A 21,752-nucleotide genomic window follows, 5' to 3' on the forward strand; every position below is an offset into this window, starting at 1 on the left:
GCAGAAGACGGCATGTCTGAGCCGCTGGTAGTGGAGAAACTCTTCCCCTCCCACCTCCCGCACCCCCGATCAGGAATTCCTCCTGTAAAGTAGAAAATTCTAACACATCCCCTCTTTTCCATATATATTCACCAAAACGTCAATACCAATGAGGCTCCACTTGCGAAGGCCCTGCAGTTTCGCCACCTCGGAAAGGTAATTCCCAGCCCACAGTGGGGTTTGAGCTGTGAGTTTCGCCTCCCATCCCAACAATTTAGTCTCCTTTCTCCATGCCTCCACAACCGTTGCCATATGAGGCGGCAGAGGCGATCTACATCTACCCTTGCGATATAGCGCATCCAAGTAGGTACCACTGCCCAAGACCATACGTTTTACCCTATACGCTGGTTCATCCATCGGGGCGAACACCCACCCGTTGATGTTCACTAACTGTGCCGCCCAGCAGTAGAGCCTAACATCAGGGACAGCGAGTCCTCCATCGTATACCCCCCGCTGCAGATTCCTCAGAGCGATTCTCGGGATTCCCCCCTCCTCACTCCCCCCCACCCTCCCGAGCAGTGTGCGTAACTCTGAATCAATCACCCGGAAGACCATCTCCGGGACCCCCACGTAGCCGCTCTAGTTGGCCCTGTACATTCATACGTATGAACTCTTCCTCCGACGCCGTAATCCAGATACCTAGGTATTGAAAGGTCTCCTTCCATACCAGCCCTTGACATTCCACCCCTAAATCCGGAGGAGAACCTCACTACCGATGGCCCAGGGATTTGTCCCAGTTAATGCAGTATCCCGAGTATTTGCCAAACAAACGCAGAATCCGCATAAGCCGCAGTATGGAGTCCGCCGGCTCTTGAACGTATAGTAGCACGTCATCAGCGTATAACGAGATATGCTCTTCCCATGCGGCCCCTAAGTCAATGCCTCGTACCATGGGATCAGTCCGCACCCACGCTGCTAGTGGCTCCAGAGCCAGGGCAAATAACGTCATGGGATAGCGGACAGCCCTGCCTCGTGCCCCGCCCCAATTTAAACTCCCTATAGAGGGTGCCATTTACACGGACCCTCGCAAGCGGTGCCGTGTATAGTAGCCTCACCCACGCCCTGAAGGTATCTCCAAAGCCCAGTCAGGCCAAGACCTCATATAGATATTGCCATTCCATACTGTCAAAAGCCATATGGGCATCTAGTGACAGAAGAGCCGCCGGCACAGTAGGTCGAGTGGACACCGCCTGAAGCACCCAAACAATCGCCGCAAATTGAGTCGTGTATTTCTATGGGGCATAAAGCCCGACTGATCCGGGTGGATCAAGGGCTGAATGACCGCCCCCAATCTGGTGGCCAGGATCTTGCCCAGGATTTTGGTTTCATAATTAAGAGGGGAGATGGGCCTGTAGGAGCTACACAGATCCTGCGGTTTGCCTGATTTATGTATCACTACTATCGTGGCAGAGCGAAGATCCCTCGGGAGCAACCCTTGCTCCTTGGCCTCGTTAAACATTTTAAGCATGTGCGGGGCGACCCGTCCCGACACACACCGGAACGCCTCCCCAGGAAACCCATTGTGACCTGGTGCCTTCCCCGCCTGCAAATCGCCCATGGCTGCCTCTATCTCCTCCTGTAATGTCGGAGTCCAGGATTACCCTATCGTCAGGGTCCAATGTCGGTAGGGGTATGTCAGTCAGAAAATCAGCACACTCCCGTGCCCTCCGCTCGATGTGCAGTTGGTAGATGGTCTCGTAATATTGCGCAAATACCTCAGCTATTTCTGCACTGGTGTCCCGCATAACTCTGTCTGCTGGCCAGATACCTGGAACCCAGTTACGGTCCCTGTCGCGCTTCTCAAGCCAGGCTATCCTCTTATTTGCTTTATCCCCCAAATCATAGAAACGCCGCTGTGTAGCAATAGCGCGCGACCTCGCCTGGTCCGTCATCACATCCCTCAGTTCTTTTTCTTTGGGTCTTATTTTGTGCCTAATTTCCAGTTCCTGTTCCTGTGATTCCCCCTGGTGCTCTCCAAGTCATGAATCTCGATTTCCAGGCCATCGACTCGAGCATGCTTTTCCTTTCTCCGTTTCCCCGTCTCTGCCTGCACAAAATCCCTGGCTAGGGTCTTATATGCCTCCCAGAGGGTACAGTGAGATCTAACAGAGCCCACATTCTCTTCAAAATATTGGTCCACACGCTGCCCAAACCGCTCCTGGAACTCCTGATCTTTGAACAGGAAAAACATCCAATCTAGGAGGAGTAGACCAGTCCCGCGTGGGACCCCTTAGCTGTACTCCCACCGAAGAATGATCGGATATACCTCTGGCTTTATGACAACTGTTGTGGAAGAGCCCAACTGACCCACCTGCGTAAAGAGGTAATCAATCCTGGACCCCGAACCATGTGCTGCGGATATGTGCGTGTACTGTTTTGGAGGAATGTAAACAGAACAAAGATTGACCGTGCAACCCCCCCCCCCCCCCCCCCCCCCCGCCCAGATATCGCCACATAGCGCCCCTACGGGTCAAGCCACTTACAGCTAACCACCAATGGAAGCGAGTTTTTCACGAGGATCCCAGCCCCCCCTAGAGCCCGTGGTGAAGCCCGCGTGGGCCTGTAGTGTATACCCAAATCTGTTAAGGGCCTTATAATTACCTATTAGGTGTGTCTCCTGAAGGAAGACTACATCTGGGGCGTGTCTGTGTAGGTACTGAAGGACCATGGTGCGCTTGATTTTGTTCCGCAGACCATTAACGTTCCAAGACAAAATATTAATCCTCTGTATCTTCGATGTATGTGTCATAATTCGCTAGAAAAAGGCACCAAAAAGGTGTTCGTCCACCACCACCCGCATGTCCATCAACATTGCTAATTGAGCCCACCGAACAATACTCTGTAGAAACCAAAGTACAAAGATCGAACAGTCAACTGCTCCCTCCCAACCCCCTTCCCCCACGCCTCTCCCTGCTACCCTGCTTCTCAGGCCAACATGGCCCGAGTCACCCCAACCAGCAGAGCGCCAGTCGCCCATAAAAACGAGAACTTTGGGGGGTGTGCTACAACCAATCAGGCATTCTGAGGGTCTCAACCAGCCCGTAAGCTACATAACTAGCTGCCATAACATCCCATCCTAGGGGGAGACAGGACAAACTATGTAATTAGATCAACCGAAAATCTGAATCAACTTCTTCCCCCCTCTGCGGCACATGCCCACTCCAAAAGCCAAATCAGGAACCAATGTCTCATCTATCAGTCGATCGGGGTAAGTGCCTCACTGTACAGCAAGGTCCCAACAGTGGAATGTTTATAAGTTACGTGTCCTTCTACGCGGCTCTCCAGGCCATGGCTCCCTCCGCAGTCTCATCCAAGGTCGGGCGAGGCAGATGGGCTCCGTGCCCTAGCCCCACCAGTTCTCCGAGCCCCCCTCACCAGTTCTCCGAGCCCCCCCTCACCACAGTCTCTCTCTCTCCACCAAACCCGTGGAGGAGGCTGGAGAACGCGCCGCCGTGTCTCTCCAGCTGTCTCTTGGCTGTTGACTGTCAGGATGTTGCACATGTTCCTCCAGCTACGCATGGACGTCCTCCGGGGACGTGAAGGAGGACTTTCCATTCAAAAGAAGCTTGAGACACGCCGGGAAGAACATCATGTACTTAATGCCACGATTCCGCAGCTCCCTTTTGACTCCGTCAAATGATGTGTGCTCCTGTTGGACCTTAATGGTAAAATCCGGAAAGAATCGGATGGTAGCCTTATCGATCCGCAGGTCACCATGTTGTCGGGCGGCTTGCAGGACGGCGTCTCGGTCCCTATAATTTAGGATCCGGGCAATGATCGTTTTGGGAGGAGCACTGGGGCGATGCGGTGGGATCAGAGCTCTATGTGCTCTTTCAATGACGAAGAACTTGGAGAGTCTCTTAGGCTTCAGGTGGTTCAGGATAATGTCCTCCAAAAAGAAATTGACACTCGGCCCTTCCATTTTCTCCGGCACTGCAAAACCACTCGAATATTGTTCCTTCGGGCCCTCCCTTCCTGGTCCTCCAGACGGGCCTCCGCTTGCTTCTGCTGCCGGGTTAACTGCTGGACCTGGTCCTTCAGCTCCTTAATGGTTTGTTGCAGTTCAGCAATCGCTACGGCATTCTGAGTGGCCTTCTCCGAGGTCATATTCAGATCCGCCTGCTGGAGGGCCATTTCTATAGTAACGGTGTCAATTTTAGCTTCCAATGTCGCTCCTAAAGTTTGAATCGCCTGCGTGATAGAGGCCAGGGATGGCTCTACGGGGTTTCCGGAGCCTCCAGGGGGGCACCCTCCGCTTCCCCAGCCAACGCCGTATTATTGTCCATGGTGTTGGTTTGCGTAGTGTTGGACTTCTTAGGCTTTATTGTAGTCCAGATGGAGGGCCCGACACGGAGGATGGGAGGGAGGGAGAATCCCACCCCGCAATACACCCTCTGCGCCTCTACCGTTGCTCCGTCCGGTTGACCGGGTAGAGCTGCTGGAGTTAAGAATCCCGTGGGAGATGCAATATCACCTAGATGGCCCGCTCCACCGGGCCCCTTGGTGCTGCTCTACAACTGTCCTCAGCTCCTCTCAGTGGGGACACAGGCCCGTGGCTCCGTCCTCTCCGTGGGCCAAAGTTTAGTAGCCAGCGGGCCACCCTCCAGGGACCAAATACCACCGCAGCCCCGGGCTTCACCTGCTGTACTGTAATTCGCCACGTGCCGGTCCCCAAAGGCCAGTCCACCGCCTACGATCACAACATTGGGGTGCCCCCACCCCCTGATGTACCAGTGTGACTCACCCCCTGGGGCTCCTGTTGGGAGTCAATTGCGTGTGGTGCCGGTATCTAGCAACTTCCGCCCCGGGGTCTGACCAGTCCTGAAGTCTGCCGCCTGCAGGGCCACCTGTCCCCACAATCCGCGTGGCTCATCCCCTGAAACCCCAGATCCGGGGTCTGCCGCGTTACTGCCGCTGCCACCAGGCTCGTCCGGTATCCGTGGTCAGTCCCCGCCGAACCCCAGCCGGTTTCGGGCCAGTGCGGGCCTCCTCTCGCAGCAGCCATGTGAGTCTGCGGCCTCCTACCTCATGGGCCCTTCGTCCGGGCAGTGCTGGCGTTCAGTAATGCCGGAGCCAGTCGGCTCGATGTTGCCACGCCAGGAGCGGTCAGAGTGCGAGCGGGTCTCGCCAGACTCTCCGCCTGGCCTCCGGCGCTCCCAGGGCTACCGGCGCCGGGGGTGGGGGGGGGGGGGGGAGGGGGGAGAGAGAGACACAGAAACAATTATCACTGCCCTTGTGAGCATCCCTTGCCCAAGGGGTTGCTCCCAAAAGGCTCAAAAGTAAAATCCCTGGGGCCTAGTGGATTTCTGCCCTGGTGAGGAGGGGGGCTGTTGGGGGGAAGGGAGGGTTGGTGGGGGGGGGAGGGTTTGGGGGTTGCGCCAACACTTCCCCAGCCGGTCAGTGCCAGGAAATAATGGTTACATGGGACATGTTGTTTGATTTCAATGCTGCACTCTGGTGTATATCAAGATCCTTTCCTTGTTGGCAGACTTTCTGAGTTTGCAGAAGGTTCATTGCTAACCTTCCCTGAATTATAGTTTTCTTCTTTAATACTGCTTTTATGAAACGGAGTCTGGTTTTGTTGTGACCATTAGGATGCTGTTCGGACTTGGGTTGGTGGTGAACTATCGCAAATCCTTATAGCTGCTCTTCAAGAAGGTTCAGTTCCCCAAAGATTGTGTATTTCACGGAGGCTTCCTGGACAACAGAATTTTTAAAAATGTTTTTACCTCGATCAGCATTTTCTAATGTTGATACGTTAGTAATCAAAGATTATTAGCAATAAAAAAATTGCTTTTGTGTTGTCACATGAAAAGAAGGAATATGCTACTTACCTGTATGCATCTGTTCTTGGCATGTAGAGCTGCAGAGTTGTACACTTAGCAATAGATCGCCACCTGGTGTTGGGCTCGGATGATTGCAGGTTGTTGACTTCTTGGAAGAAGTCTTTGTAGTCACGAGATAGGTGACTCCTCCCTTGGACAATACTGCGCATGATCATCGACTCCATCCTCAGATTGTTTTTTGCCATGATGGGAAATGATGGAGTTAGTAGAAGTAAAGAGAAAGGATGTCCATGCGTGTGCATCTAAGTAAGATGAGTACTGGAACGGATACAAGTCCCGGGGAGGCGGGAGGGCGTGTTCAACTCTGCAGCTCTACATGCCAAGAACAGATGCATACTGGTAAGTAGCATATTCCGTTCGAGGCATATGAGCTGTAGATTGTACACTTAGCAACGATTGTGCAGCAGTGTCTCCCCTAGCGGTGGTCGCTTGTATCCGTTGCAGCATACTGAAATAGTGTTTTAAGGACAGCTTGGCCTACTGCAGCTTGCTGCTTGGCTTGCACGTCAACACAATAGTGTTTAGTGAAGGTGTGTATGGTAGACCATGTTGCTGCCTTACATATGTCCTCTAGTGGTATGTTTCCTAAGAAAGCCATAGAGGCTCCTAGTTTGCGAGTGGAGTGCGCTCTAGGAGGAACTGTTGGTGTACGTTTAGCTTTTTGATAGCATATTTGAATACACTTTACAATCCATCTGGCAATTCCTCCTTTAGATATGGGATTGCCTTTGTGTGGGGAAGAGAGAGAATACAAATAGTTGTTTTGTCTTTCTGAAGGATTTAGTCCTGTCTGTGTAGTATAAAAGAGCTCTTCTAACATCTAAGGTGTGTAAAGCCCTTTCCGCAACAGAGTCTGGTTTTTGAAAAAACACTGATAACTCTACTGATTGGTTAAGGTGAAAAGGAGTAATCACTTTTGGCAGGAATTTTGGATTAGAACCACTTTGTTAGGGTGTATCTGAAAAAATGGTTCTTTTATTGTGAATGCTTGTATTTCACTAACTCTTCTGAGAGAGGTGATGGCAACAAGGAAGGCAGTCTTCCATGTTAGAAATTGCAATTCACACTTGTGTAATGGCTCAAAAGGGGGACCCATAAGTCTTGTAAGGACCACGTTTAGGTTCCATACTGGTGCAGGTGGTAACCTAGGTGGGATTATTCGTTTTAATCCTTCCATAAATGCTTTTATCGCAGGTACTCTAAAAAGAGATAGATGCTGTCTATTTTGTAAATAGGCTGCAATTGCTGCTAGATGCAGTCGTATGGAAGAATAAGCCAAGTTGGACCTTTGTAGGTGTAGAAGGTAACAAATAATATTTTGGATGGAAACATCCAATGGATCAATGTGATTGTTGTTACAGTATATTGCAAATCTTTTCCACTTAGCAGCATAACATGCTCTAGTGGTGGGTCTTCTAGCTTCTTTAATTATATTCATACAGTCTGGTGGTAAATTTAAGTAGCCAAACTCTAAGACCTCAGGAGCCAGATCGCCAAATTTAGTTGGGTTGGTTCTGGGTGCCTTATTTCTCCATGGTTCTGTGTTAACAGGGATGGCGTGAGCCGTAATTTCTGATGTGGAACCAGTGAGAGATCTAGTAGTGTGGTGAACCACGGCTGACGTGCCCATGTGGGGGGCACTAGTATTAGTTTGAGAGACTGTTGTCTGAGCTTGCGTACTACTAGTGGAATGATTGGGAGAGGCGGAAAAGCGTACGCAAATCTGCCTGACCAATTCATCCATATTGCATTCCCCTCCGACCGTGGGTGTGGAAACCTGGCGGCGAAGGTTGGGCATTTTGCGTTTTCGTGGGTGGCGAACAGATCTATCTGTGGATGCCCCCACATTTGGAAGAATGGTTGGAGAACCTGTGGGTGCAACTCCCATTCGTGAATCTGTTGTGATTGACGACTCAACAGATCTGCTACCTGATTGTGAATTCCTGGAAGGTGTTCTACAGTCAGGTGTATGTTTTGAGGGATGGCCCATCTCCAAATGTTCTGTGCAAGCTGGGACAGTTGCAGAGAGTGTGTCCCCCCTGTTTTTGTATGTAATACATAGCTGTCATATTGTCCGTCCGGATTAGAACACCTTTGTTTTGTACTTTTACTTGAAAAGTCTTGAGTGCTAGGAAAATCGCTAGCAGCTCTAAATGATTGATGTGGAACAGTTTTTGTTGGCTGTTCCATTGTCCTTGAGTGGTATAGTGCAGGAGATGGGCTGCCCATCCTGTGAGGGATGCATCTGTTGTGAGCACTTTTTGTGGAACAGGTTCTAGGAACGGCCGTCCCTTTGCCAAGTTTTTGGTGTTCCACCATTGCAGAGAGCGATATGTACGGCTGTCCACCAACACCAGGTCTGTGAGCTGACCTTGAGCCTGATTCCACTGTTGTGCTAGACATTCTTGTATTGGGCGCATTTGCAGTCTTGCGTGAGGAACTATGAAGATGCAAGACGCCATCATGCCTATTAGTTTCATGAACGCTCTGGCTTGAAGAGAGTGCTGGCATTGAAAAAGGGAGACTAAGCTCTGAATGCTTTGAATCCTGGCTTGACTGGGATACGCTAGAGCTGCTGATGTGTCTATGGTAGCTCCTAGATATTGGTGAACGTGCGAAGACTCTAGGTGCGACTTGGTGTAGTTTATCGTAAACCCTAAGTCGTGTAATGTTTGTATTGTTTGTTTTGTGTGTTGTACACACTGGTTGAACGATCTTGCTTTTATGAGCCAGTCGTCGAGGTAAGGGAAGACATGTATTTGTGGTCTTCTGAGATGTGCTGCTACTACTGCTAAGCACTTTGTAAACACTTGTGGTGCTGTTGTGACCCCGAATGGAAGGACTTTGAACTGATAGTGTTGTCTTTGTATGACAAATCTTAGATACTTCCTGTGCCCAGGATGTATAGGAACTTGAAAATAGGCTTCCTTTAGGTCTAGTGTTGTAAGAAAGTATCCCTGTTCTAGTAATGGGAATACTTGTTGTAAAATGATCATGTGAAAATGATCTGACTGTATGTAGTGATTTAGGGGCCTGAGGTTGAGAATCGGTCTTAATGTCCCGTCCTTCTTGGGTATTATGAAATACAGGGAGTAGACTCCTGTTCCTTGTTCCTGTAAGGGGACCACTTGAATAGCATCTTTTTGTAGAAGTGCTAGAACGTCCTGTTGAAGCAGGGTTATGTGTTCTGTGGACATTGGACGCTGCCTGGGTGGTATGTGGGGGGGGGGGGGGGGGGGTTGCTGTGAGTTCTAGGCAGTAACCATGTTGGATAATTTGTCTTACCCACCTGTCTGTTGTGATGGAATTCCAGACAGGTAGGAACTGCGATAGTCTGCCCCCCACAGGAGTGGAATGCTGCAGCGGAGGCAGAGGGAAGTCACTGTTTGGGAATGGAAGAGGAGCGGTTGTTATTACCTCTTAACATACAAAAATATGTCTAGCTAGTGAGTTGCACCTCATTTTAAACATTGAGATTTGCATTTCTTTTCTCACGGGGACCAGATGGCACATTAGTGACACAAGCACTGATAGTGCATTTACACCTGGTTTTTCACTGTTTTTCTCACCTCTGAGAAGTCTGATGAAACACACACACCTTTCCTTTTGGGTAAGAAAGCAACCAATGATAAGTGGGTGAGCTAGTGAGTACCAACCAGCAAGCAACTCTTGGTGTTACTACAGTGAGGTACTTTCTTATCTATCTCACATTTTTCACTAATCTTATATGGGAAACAATTTCTTTCATATGGTGTATTGACGTTTTGTTTTGAAATTGAGCAAATAGGGACATAGGCTAGTGGCAGTGGGCCTTCTCTTGGAGGAGGTTTTGAATTTATTTTTATTAACTCCGCAGGGGTGTTTAAGATAAGTTGATTTGTTCAGAATCAGTCAGGTCTGCTTGTGTTAGTAGACTGAGTGGGGGGCGACCTGACTGTTTACCCCCTTGTGCTTCTTCTTTGTTTATAATAGTTTATTTAGACATTTAAGTCCGTTACAATTCCTGGTACAAAGCGAAGATAGTGCAAACATAGATAAATCAAACCTAAAAATCTGTACAGCTACCCATCTCGTTATATAGTTTAGTCAAGTGATGTATGAGATAGTACCAGAGTGACGTATGCAAACTTAACTGGATTGAGATAAAAACGCGTGCGAATGAGCAATTGAACAAACTGCATGTGAAGCTCTGCACTGTTAGCTTGAATTTCATTGTGAGTTCAGTCCATATTGTAAAACATGAAATTGAGTGGCCTCGAATCGAACTGAGTTTGAGGTGCAGTAAGCTAGTATAATGTTTCATCCTCTTCAATTATATTAGCTGCATTGGACTGCACTTATGCACGTCTGAAAATATGGTGTTGTCTACTTGAAAATTACAAGTGGTGTGAATATAGAACTCTATTGTGATTGTAACGCATTGATAAATATGTGTTTCTTTTACCTGCTCGCCATTAAAACAGTTTTTTTTCTTTAAATTTAAGGACTCTGATAAAACCTATGGAAATAAGACGCTCTTCTTTTCTGATGATTGTGAAATGGATATGACCACGAATAATACCATACTGATATCTGGGAATCTTTTTGAGAACCCAGACACTGATGAGAAGACATGCAAAGTAGATTTCACTTCTTTTTTGGTTAGTTTAAATTCAAGCAAGGATTCCCGAAGCAATCAAGAGTTTACTTCAGTTGCACAATCTCAGGATACAGAAACACCATTTTTTAATGTTCAGCCGAAAAACAGTAGCAGCTTTGAAAACAAAATAAGTGTTGATAAATTCCTGGCAAGTCTAAAATCAGCCCCTGGCTCAACTTGTGATATGACTGGTGAAGACAAGGAAAATATTTTGGGTTCTGATGTTGATTTTCAAGCAAATAAATGTACTGCTTCGTTTAATACTTCAAACCGGCAAAGATTCTCTCAGACATATCGGGGTGCAGACCAATCTAAAATTTATAAAGATGAAGCAGCAGATTTAACCAAATCCCGCTCTCGTAATTTGGAGGCTCTGTTTCCTAAAGATGCTGTTCAAAAGCCTTTGGATGTTGATAAAAATGTATTTTTCGTTGATGATGTAAAAATTCCCCAAAGCAGAAATAAACAAGGACATGAAACTGTTCATTCAAATCTGAAACTGAAAAGTAATATTTCACAGCGTCCTCCAATGATAAATTGTGGATTAGAAAACCAGTTTAAATATCCTCAAAATAATCGCAAGAGTTCCGTACAAGATGGAGATTTTGCTTTTGAAAATAAAACTCTGGTGTGTGAAGATGAGATGGATCTCACCAGCTGTCATACTGTTCAGATCAACCCGAATAATGCACAAACTCCCTCAAATAAAGAGTTGCCCCCGTTTCCAACACATCCTTCAACATCTGGCACATTTTTTCCAGGAGAGCAAACTATGATCTCTGTTGAAACTGAGCAGGATATGGACATGACAAAAAATTTTACAATTGGGATTACCTATGTGCAACCTGCAGATAGTCCACCCTCCTACAATGAAAACACTGCGAGGTCAAGAAAACATGTATTTCCTTCTGAAAATGCTGATCGCCTTTTAGCAGATAAGGATGTTACAAAAAGTCACATTGCTACTTTTGAAATGCCAGGCCTTGGACAGCGCTCTGGTTCTGTTCAATTATCAAGTGTCAGAAAAGATGCTACACAACTTAATTTTGCAAGAAATGTTGCTGAGATTGCACCAAGTCCTAAAGAGCTACAGAAAAAAACAGTAGGTCACCAATGTGAAGACATGGATCTCACTGAAAATGTCAGTTCTGTGGTTGAATTGAAGGATTTAGAAATAAATCGCTTTTCTAAAAGGTTTGAAACTTTAACTAAATTTAACAGGTTATCCACATTTGGCAAACCTGTTGTCGGTGAGCCCGACTACATGGATGCAAGTAAAAGACTCACTGATCCTTTAGATAGTCAGTATTCTAAAACAGCTGAAAGGTCACAGCAAATGGACTTAAAAAATAGTCCAGAAAATGTAAACACAGATGGTGGTTTGATACATTCTCCCCAGTCTCCTCAACAGGAAAGCACCAATGTTACACGTGCTTTTCAAAATGAAGATGGTGCATTAGATTTTACACAGTGCCACACTGAGAACATTCTAGCTGTTGTGTCTCCTGTGAAATCGACTGAATCGAAGTCTTATGTATTGCACAGTACAGGTTTGGTCAGTGGCAATGAAATGGTCACAAGTGTGGCTCGTTTTCCAAATGCCAGCATCCCAACAGATGCCCATCAAGTGATGGCCTCTGCCCAGAAAGAAACATTAGAATACTCTGGAAAAAAAGTTATTGATCATTTACAGAACCCCAGTTCCGGTCTGCCAAATGGTACTGACTCAGCACTTCAATCAGTTTTCTCAGATTTTGGCTCAGGGGAAGAAACTGTTCGAATTAAGGAAGATATAGATGTAACACAAATCCATACTGTTCAGTTAGAATGTGCTGATGTTCAAAAACTGACTAATTGGGACCCCAAAATCGTACAAACGCCTGAAAAAACCTTTTCCACACATTCAAAAATGCGTTTCCCTGGAGATAAAACCATTGTACTAGCTGACTTCAATGAATACATGGAGATGGCAAAGAATCGGACTGCTGTGAATAGTAGTAATTTAAGAACCGCCGGCAATGATACATTAATTGCAGAGAAATTGGCCACTGGTTGCTCTCTAGATGATGACATGGAAATCACCAAAATTCATACGACAACTTTGGAAGGAAACCTTGTAGGGCCATTTCAGATAAATATAGTTCAAGAAACACCATTTGAAATCAGACTGGCTTCAATGGGTAGTATTTCTCAGACAAAAAATGACCATTGCACTAGCCGTGGTAGTCATCCAACTATAGAAATGCCATCTGACAAAACAATAGGTTTCTTAAATGAAGACCGGGAACATACAGAAGTTCTTAATGCCAACAAGCAAAATTATCGTCCCTCCAAGGAAATTGGAACACTTCCCAAAAAATGTTGTCCTCTTGATTTTAGACCAAGTTCTCCTACTTGTAATTTAACTGAAGACATGAACATAACTGAAAGCCATACTTATTGTTTTGATCATCCTAACAATGAATCGGCTGTAAATAATAAAATAGAATGTAATGTAGAAAAGCACGAGGATAAAAGTATTGTAGAGAGCATACGACCTGTTGTTATGTCATGGCATCCTTTTGCAGAGGAAATGGAGCTGGAAAAGTCCACTGTTCTACAAACAACTAGTCAAAGGGAAATGCTTAGGCGGTCTGTGTCATTTGTCAAGAATACGGTCTTTTATGAACAGGAAAACATAGATTTAAATCTGTCAAACCCTAATGTGGTCCGTGTTGAAAAGGATTTGGCTAACATACCAAAAAGTGAAACAGCTGCTGAACCACCCATTGCACACCATTTCATCACAGAGAAAAGATGCAATGTACCCTGCATTTTTAAAGAACAAGATGATTTATTGAATATAACTCTGTCTGACACTGCACCAACCGCTAACAGCTGTAATCCCAAAGATGACCGCTTATGTTTAAAAGAGCCTTCAGAGAATGCAGTGAGTCAAATAAGTGTACATAAATTAAATTCAGCCATGTCAAACCCTGCTAAAAATACTCCTATAGGAGGGCCATCTGAAAAAATGATCTGCCTGTCTGGTGATGGTGATCCCGTTTTATTTCCATTCATTGATGAAATGGAAATGACCAGGACTCACACTGCTACAATCAACGATAAAAACATTGGAGCCACTGACATCCATTGTGCGAATGAAACATTAAGACTGGAAAGATCTGTCTTGTCTCCAGATGATGTTGTGATTGGCATGACAAAAAGCCATACAGTAGTTGCTGATCAGCAGAATAGTGTGAAATCTAAAAGGGCTAGCCAAATGTTCCAGTTAGTGCCTAAATATGAGAAATGTGTGGAAGTTCCAGAAAGTTGTGTTACTGGTCAAATGGAGCATGGTTCAAACGAAAACTATAGCTTTGATGTAAAAAGCACCAAATATGAAAGGTCTCACAGAGACTCACTGCTTTACCAGTTTCCATCTGGCAAAACTGTTTTCTTACAGGAAGACATGAATGTATCTAAATCGGTGAGTCCCGACTCTTCTATTAAAGGAACAGGAAGCCATAACCCAAGGTCAGGCAATATTATGTCGTCATCAATGCTCAAGTCACGAATTCTTCACAACTGCCCAACATCTCCTGGATTAATGGAACAAGAGGTAGATGTGGCAAAAAGCTGTACTGTTTTTGGTGAAGTTCAGAACAGTGGAATGTCTGGTAACCTAGAATATATGGGATTAAAAGTCAAAAATAGAAGGGTTCCTGCAGAAGTGCTTGATACAGTTAATCAAGATTGCACCAGTGCAGCCTCTGGGATATATCTGAATACTAAATCTACCCAAAACTATGAATCTGATAACCCTGGATTCAGTAGACCGTTACATAGTTTGATTGAAGCTAAACCTGTTCCAATGAAAATTGGTTATGAGGGTTTGACTGAGATGCTTGAAATTGAGATGGATGTTACCAGAGGCCATATTGTTGCAATAGAAAATGACAACATACAGAAAAATGAAAATGTAAACCCGAGTTCTGCCACTGAAGGTTTAACAACTGGGGTTGAGGACATGGAATTTGCCAAATGTCAAACTGTTACCACTGGAAATGTCACTACGCAAATGCAGATAAATCAGAGCTCTGGAACTGATGGCTTGCATACATGCTCTGAGGGGAGACACATGGATATTAGTAAATGTCAATCTGTTGTGATAGAAAAAGCCACAATACAGAAAGCTGTAACCCCAAATTCTGGAACTGTAGAGGCTGAGGAGATGGATATCTCCAACTGCCAGGTAGATGTTAATTCTGTTAAAATCATAAAGACTTCATCTGGTCTGTCCACTGAGATCTCAGGAACAAGAAACCTTCAAATACCTTTGCCAACTGACAGATCAATAGACTTTTCAGCTGATGACACTATGGATGTTACAGATGATCACACTTTAAGTCTTGATCAGAAGTGCAAAAGCATCCCAGGGTGCAAGGGAGTGAATGAGAGTAAATTTAATTTATCCACACATCACATTGATCTTCTAGAAAAGAAAGCTCTTGAGCCAAGCTATGAATCTCATCGTGCCTTTCTGCTAACAAATGATAACACATGTTTCCTAAGTGAAGATATGACATTGACAAAAGGTTTCACTGATGTTGCAGATGGCAGTCTGATGAGAAAGCACTATGGACACCCATACGAAAATACTAAAACACTGTCAAAGTTGAGAACTTCACTGCCTCTGAAGTGGGATCTGGAAATGGAAATTGACAAAAATCATACAATTTTTATTAATGTAGATCCTCATGCTCAAATACCTGAAGAACACATTAGGTCAAAAACTGAAGAAAATATAAGCGAAGCTTATTCTGAGACTGCAAACATTGACAAGCCCCTTCCCCCTGTAGGACAAAGTCAAGCACTTGATAAATCTACCACAAACCTTGAAAAGTTGATGAATTTAAAGTCATCTTCAGATGGTCTAACCATTGGTTTTGGTGACCTCAGTGACATGGAAATGACAAACTTTACCAAACTAAGCACAGTAGAAGATGGTGACTGGGAATCGAGTATAGCTTTGAAAAGTAATATCATTCCAAATGCAGCAAAGGCATATATGTGTCCTCAAGAAAACAGTTGCAATTTCACACAGCATTTTAAGGAAGCAGATGGTCATGTTGATAGAACACTTTGCCACACTGGCAAAATTGAAAGTTTAGCTCCCATTGCACGCAAAAAAGTGTCCGAGCTTGGTAATCTAGGAGCAGCAATAATTTTGGGAGAAAAAAATATTGCAGTGGTTGAATCTCGTACACAAAGTGAGCAGCCTTTATTTTCTTCCAATCAAAACATTCAGAAGAATGCTTCCCCTACTCTTGCTTCCAACAACTCTATGTCAAGGTTCCTGGTTAATGTAAAATCTACCGATCAGGATATCGCTTCAGCAAAGGGGTCTGGGAGCAAATCTGTGGTAATTGGTGGTGATGAGGATTTGATGGGTACACAGAAAGATGGTATATTTGTTTGTGAAAATTCCTTTTCTTCAGAGTTGAAGAAACAAGAAGAAATGCAATTGGACAATGAAAATATTGAAACAGCATCGTTACTGGGACAAGTTATGCCAAATTCGGAGTCCGCAGTACACGTCAATCGCCCTCCTAATGCGAATGCTCCTTCTTTTGCTGTCTGTGGCGCTCCTCCTGAGTTCATCAACTTAAACAATATTGCTATTATACCTCATGCAGTTCAAAATGATGAATTTGCTAGAATTTCAATGGACAAGACTACGATTGTGGTAGAGGGCACGAACGCCAATATAGCACATGATACAAAATGTGACAATTTAGATGGTGGTGTTCATACAGAATTAATTTCAGAGGTCACTGATGAGGAGCCAGTTAAAACTGCAGAGGTTCAAAATGTTACTGATCCACTACAGCAAACCCCTCGGTCTCTACGTCTTGCCACCCTTTCTGCAGAAACCAGTCCCTTATTTACAGTGGTTGAGAAGGTGCAGAAAGAAAAGAAATCAAGGCGGGTCAGCCTTGCAGATATTCAGTCGAAGCTTGAAAAACTGAGAAGAGGAGCTGAAATTCAGAATGCTTGCCATACTGCTCCTGTATCTCACCTCATTAAACAGCTGCCCATTTCCTCACCAGTTCAGGAGGACCCCATAAGATCATTACATTCAGAAGAGCTAGAGCATAAACATTTTGAAGCTAGAGGCTCGACTGCCGCCATAAATAACACAACAGAGCATTCAAGGAAGAATGTTGAATATAAACTAAAAAGGTTGCCTCTCGGAATTTTTTTACCCAAACTACCCAACAAAAGACAACCCATTGCTTCTGTTTCTGATGAGACCATTAAAAAAGGTGTACCTTTGGCTTCTGACTCAGCAATGACAACAGTAAATGCCACTTCCAAAGATGGTCCAACCTGTACATCGCCTTTAATAGTTGAAGAAGCGCTTCCCCCTTGCCTTGAAGAGGGAGAGCCTAATCACTTAATGAATTATGAGGTTCCAGAAGGAGCTTGGGAAGAGCTGTGTGAAATGGAAGCCCTTCATGGTCTTGCTGAGTCTTTTTCAGGACCAATAAAACACTGCAGTGGTCAGAAAAGAACATTGGAGTCTGCCGAACAAGAGGAATTTCAGAAAGAAAAGAAAAGCAAAAATGAATTTGAATGGATTTGTGATTCAACTGAAAAACAGGTGAGTGTTGGCATGAAATATATATCAGTGCAACGTCTCTTAACCCGTTGACATGCAAAACTGTATTGTGTTGAGAGTTTGTGGACCTTTTGCAGAAGAATCAGTACACAGATAGCATAGGTAGTAATGGTTAGACTCCTTTGGTTTGTGCTTGCTTCTGCCCCTGCCAATGATACTAGGTCTGGTCTCAAACCTAATGCGTATAGTCCCATGCCAGGGAAAAAATGTAATTGTCTGCAGCTGGTTTACTTAGTAGCTCTAGCAGTATTGAGTGCCTTTCTTTGACAGCTTGAGGTCAACGAACCATTGTGGCTTCTCTGAGGTTTGTATAATGAAAGATAATAAAATAATTGGTACGATCTATTTGCAATCCATGTATGCCTATCAAAACTGAAGTTCAAAACCGATTTCATTTGATCATTAATTTATAGATCTAGCAACGTTTGCTTGACACATTTTTCTGTGTATTGGTGTTAGCACATGGGTCTTTTGGGTCATGAGATCTTGACTTGGTGCAGTAGTAGGAAGAGGTAGCAAAAGGAAGACAGTTAAAAGGGGTGCATGGAGTTATTTGGTGGGAATGGGCCCTTCCTCAAGAATTGATGATTTGCATTTTTATTATTTTGTTCTGTGTGGAAAATTATATGAACATATTTAACTCTAAAATATTAGTGCCCAAAGACCACTACCAAAGCATTTGTTCCTTTTCACATTATACAAATCTTAAATGTAAGCAAAATTAACAATACTTGTGTACCATAGCAGCAAACTGTTTGCCACATTTCTTAATAGTATTGGCTATGCTGATGGATGGGGCATGATATAGTAGTTTCACCATCTTCCCCCCGCCCCATTCCAGGGATTTGAAGGGGAATTCTTGACTTGTTGCGCAAGAAGGTGCAGGAGAACACTTGTCTATCATTCAGGCCGGTGTAGTCCGTGATATTGGCCCACAAATATTTCGCCACGCGCATCGCGACCTGCCCATCCAACTCCGCTATATGCGACTTCATACCTGAGAAGCATTGAGCAAGAGATAGTTTACCTTGCGAAAGCCCTGGCCTGCTTGGCCGTTGGGCGAAACATGTGTCTGCTGATCTTCACTCTTCACAAAATATTTTCTCGAATAAAGAAGAAATGACCACTCCATCAGAATATTCTATTCCTTGTACTCCACACACACTATTCTGGGATACACCTATGAACCCACATAACATTGAAGGCACAAACCCATCGCACATGTGAAATGTTTCTACATACCAGGTGATCTCTGGGTGTAACCACTGGATTGGTATGTGCCACAGCCAAAACTCTGGGTCATGACAAAGTGGATGTGAACCCTGGTAGCACCCATCAACGAAAAAACGCCAGGTGTAGTCATTTACCAGTGTAGCAAAGGTCTCTGCTCTGATATTTGTAGAGCTGCTAAAGTGATGGTTCGAAGTCCTGTGGAATAGTGAATATACTATGTACGATGTAGATAAATACTATTGTTGTATATGCTTTATTTCGACAACTGGTGGCTTAAAAGCTGTAAAAACATTTATAAAGAAAAAAGAAAATACAAGATAACATATAGTATAACAACGTAATCAAAGTGATAAATGCAAGCAGTCCATAAAAGTACACAGTTGCTCCCTTAATAGGAGATACAGTTGTCAAAAGCTACATGATAAAGACTGTTGTACAATTCATTGGTAAAAGCATAAAAAAAGTTTGTACTAAAAATAGTAAAAACAAAAACGATACTTCATGGTATGGGCCTCATGATACACAGCATGGCGCACCCAATGCACGCCTGGTAGAAGCAGGTTAAACCCTTTTTGGGTGACAGCATGGGGAGTCAGATATAAAGTGCGAGTGCATAAGGTATAGTTTCAATGGAAGGCTAAACAGCCATCGGGCATTACCACAGTTTCATCACATCTTTAGGTACTGGAGTGTGTGGCTATCCCTGACAAGGTTTTTCGCCTGATTTGCCATGCATGGCTGAGAAACTTGGCCACACCACACACAAAAAAAGGTCTGGGATCAGACCTAAGAATGCGCAGGGCAACCCGATGGTCCTGTGTGCCAGTTGTCGGCAAATTGGTTTTAACCATTTAGATCTTAGAGAGTTATAAGCCGGACAAGCAAACATAACGTGTGCAACACTTTCCATCGGGGCTATGCAGCAAGGACAAGCCCCTGATGTCTGGCTGGGTGGGTGCCATTTTACAGATGTCGTGCCGACAGGGAGCGTGCCGAACCTGAAATGAATATACAGCATCCTGCCCCTCGGGACATGGATTATGTCTAAATAGGGCTCGAGGCCTCTGATCTGCTTATGTACATAAAATTCTGCCGACATTAGGTCTGCCCGTTTCCTGACGATCCACCCATTCCCATATAACCGTTTGAGCTCCTCTTTGCTTGGTGGTTCCTGCCTGCCCCAATGTCCTTGAAAACCCTGGGCTGACAGTGCTTTCCTGATGTTAGAAGTCCATCCAATTCTGCGGCAGCGTCTATTTGTATGGCCTCGGTAAGGGCTTCAGCATACTCTGCGAGTTCCGGGGTCCGCCTGATGCGAGCCCAAAAATTTAATGGGCGCAATCTTGCTGTGTCTCCAATCGACCGGTTGCCCATGTCAAGCATTAAGGGTGTAAGAGGAATGTTGCTAGGCAACATCACCAGGTCACTAAAACTTATGTTCAGATCTACCTATATAATCAACAGTGTCGAACCCCCCATAGCTCGGCTCCGTAGAGAGTTGTGCTGACTGCTTTGGTGTCCTAGACTATGAGAACTGGTGCGATGGCCTACTATGTGAAAAACAATGTTCTTTTCCTAGAGCTCCGGCCACACTTTTATGCCGCATGAGCATCTTTGCTATGTGGGGCCTTCATGACATTTTATCAGAGAGTCGGTAGATAAATGCATTCAGCAGAGCTTGAGTCTCCTTTAACGTAGCTACCTGGCTGTATGTATGTAAGCCAGCATTTGTAGCAAACCGGTTCTTCTATAAAGGTAACACAGATCTTTCAGGACTATTCTTAATCTGAAAGAAATCTAGCAGGTACCAGCAGTGGCGCTTTGCAGCCCACATCCTAGACTGTGCTTGGTTGCCTACTTGCCAGTACCACTTGCTGAACGGTTTGCCTATCTTCGGCCACAATCTACTTTTGCTTCTTGTCATCCGTAGTAGTAATTTGTCATGGAGTTATGGTTCTTCTATACTCTTAGGCTATTCCTTCTGATCTGGGAGAGATGCACCATTGCACAGCTTTATAAATAATACATACATTGGGGTGTACTGGATACACTTTTTAGTGATGTATACATGCAGATCACTAGTACAGACAAGGGATTAATAAAATAACTAACATTTTACACCGCTCTATAGATGGAGTTGTATGTTATTCAAATGTTCTGGTGAAGGAAGTTTAGGCTCTGACAATTTCCATACTAGAAATACTGTCTTCCAAAATAATTTTCATAAATGCATTTTGGCCTTGAAAAACTGCCTTATGGCGTGTGTGTAAGGATGTTTGCTGGTGACTTGCTTTATTTTTGTGGTGTAGTATCAGACTAATCCAGGGAGATCAGCACGTCTGCAATTAGACTTTCCTAGATCCGGCCGTATCCTAATCCTGCCCCAAATCCTAGATGAAAATAGCTTAGTCTTTTGTTGACAGCAGGAAGAATTCCAATTCAAATATGAATTGCGTCAAATTGGAATGGATGTTTCCTTTGAGGATTTAAATTGCCTTTTGTTTGGGCCACAAGATAGATGTGATAACAGTAACTGAAACTAAACCTTTTTTTGGTAAATAACTATTGTGTGTTGGTGAAGGTGAGTAGATTCACACTTGAGTAAGACCAAGTATTCCATTCTGTTAAGTAGTATATGTGGCATCTTTGGTGTGGTTCAACCCAGAAATTTCAGTAGCAGAGGAATGCACAGTGATAGGTTTTAGTAAGTATGATGGAAAATTAGTCTAATCAAGCCACATTATAGTACATAGAGCTATATCACTTAAAAGACGGGTGTATTCTGAGGTTGTGTAGCATTAAAACCTGTAAACATGTGCATGAGAATTCATTACAGTCCTACAGTCAATATAAATCAAGAAGGGCTCGGTCATCCTGAGTTGTGATTATTTTCTCTGGTTGCCTTTTTAGTCGCACATAAGATCTCAAGATAATCTGATTGGAGAAGTAAAACCGTACAATTTGCCTAAGATCGCAAGACCTGTGCAACTCCCTTACCACCTTCTTCCATCGCAAGATCGCAGATATCCACGACAGCTTCAACGTCATGACCACCCCGACAGCCACTGAGACCTCTGACCCAACGGCCTACATCCGCACCGATCCCCTGCTCTCCTGGTCCAACATAAACGACGACGACACCATCAAAATCATGAACACCATCCACTCCGGCTCTCAGTCAGACCCTTGCCCACACCACATATTCAACATAGCCAGCGCCACCATCGCATCCCATCTCCGCAAAGCCATCAACATCTCCTTCGAGACAGCGACCTTTCTGGAGAGCTGGAAGAACGCCGAGATCAACGTGTTACTCAAAAAACCCAAGGCC

The 21,752-nt window shown here is 44.8% G+C and overlaps 1 protein-coding gene across 1 annotated transcript in view; it reads left to right on the plus strand.

Annotated features, from left to right (window-relative positions):
• KNL1 (kinetochore scaffold 1) overlaps positions 1-21,752 on the plus strand; it is a 579,877-nt gene that overhangs the window by 163,587 nt on the left and 394,538 nt on the right. The window contains exon 10 of the mRNA XM_078659817.1: positions 10,370-17,170. Within this exon, the coding sequence (XP_078515943.1) occupies positions 10,370-17,170 (6,801 nt within the window). The remainder of the gene's footprint in view (positions 1-10,369; positions 17,171-21,752) is intronic.

The sequence above is a fragment of the Lissotriton helveticus genome, chromosome 9 (genome assembly GCF_964261635.1).
Source record: "Lissotriton helveticus chromosome 9, aLisHel1.1, whole genome shotgun sequence".
Lineage (NCBI taxonomy): Eukaryota > Metazoa > Chordata > Amphibia > Caudata > Salamandridae > Lissotriton > Lissotriton helveticus.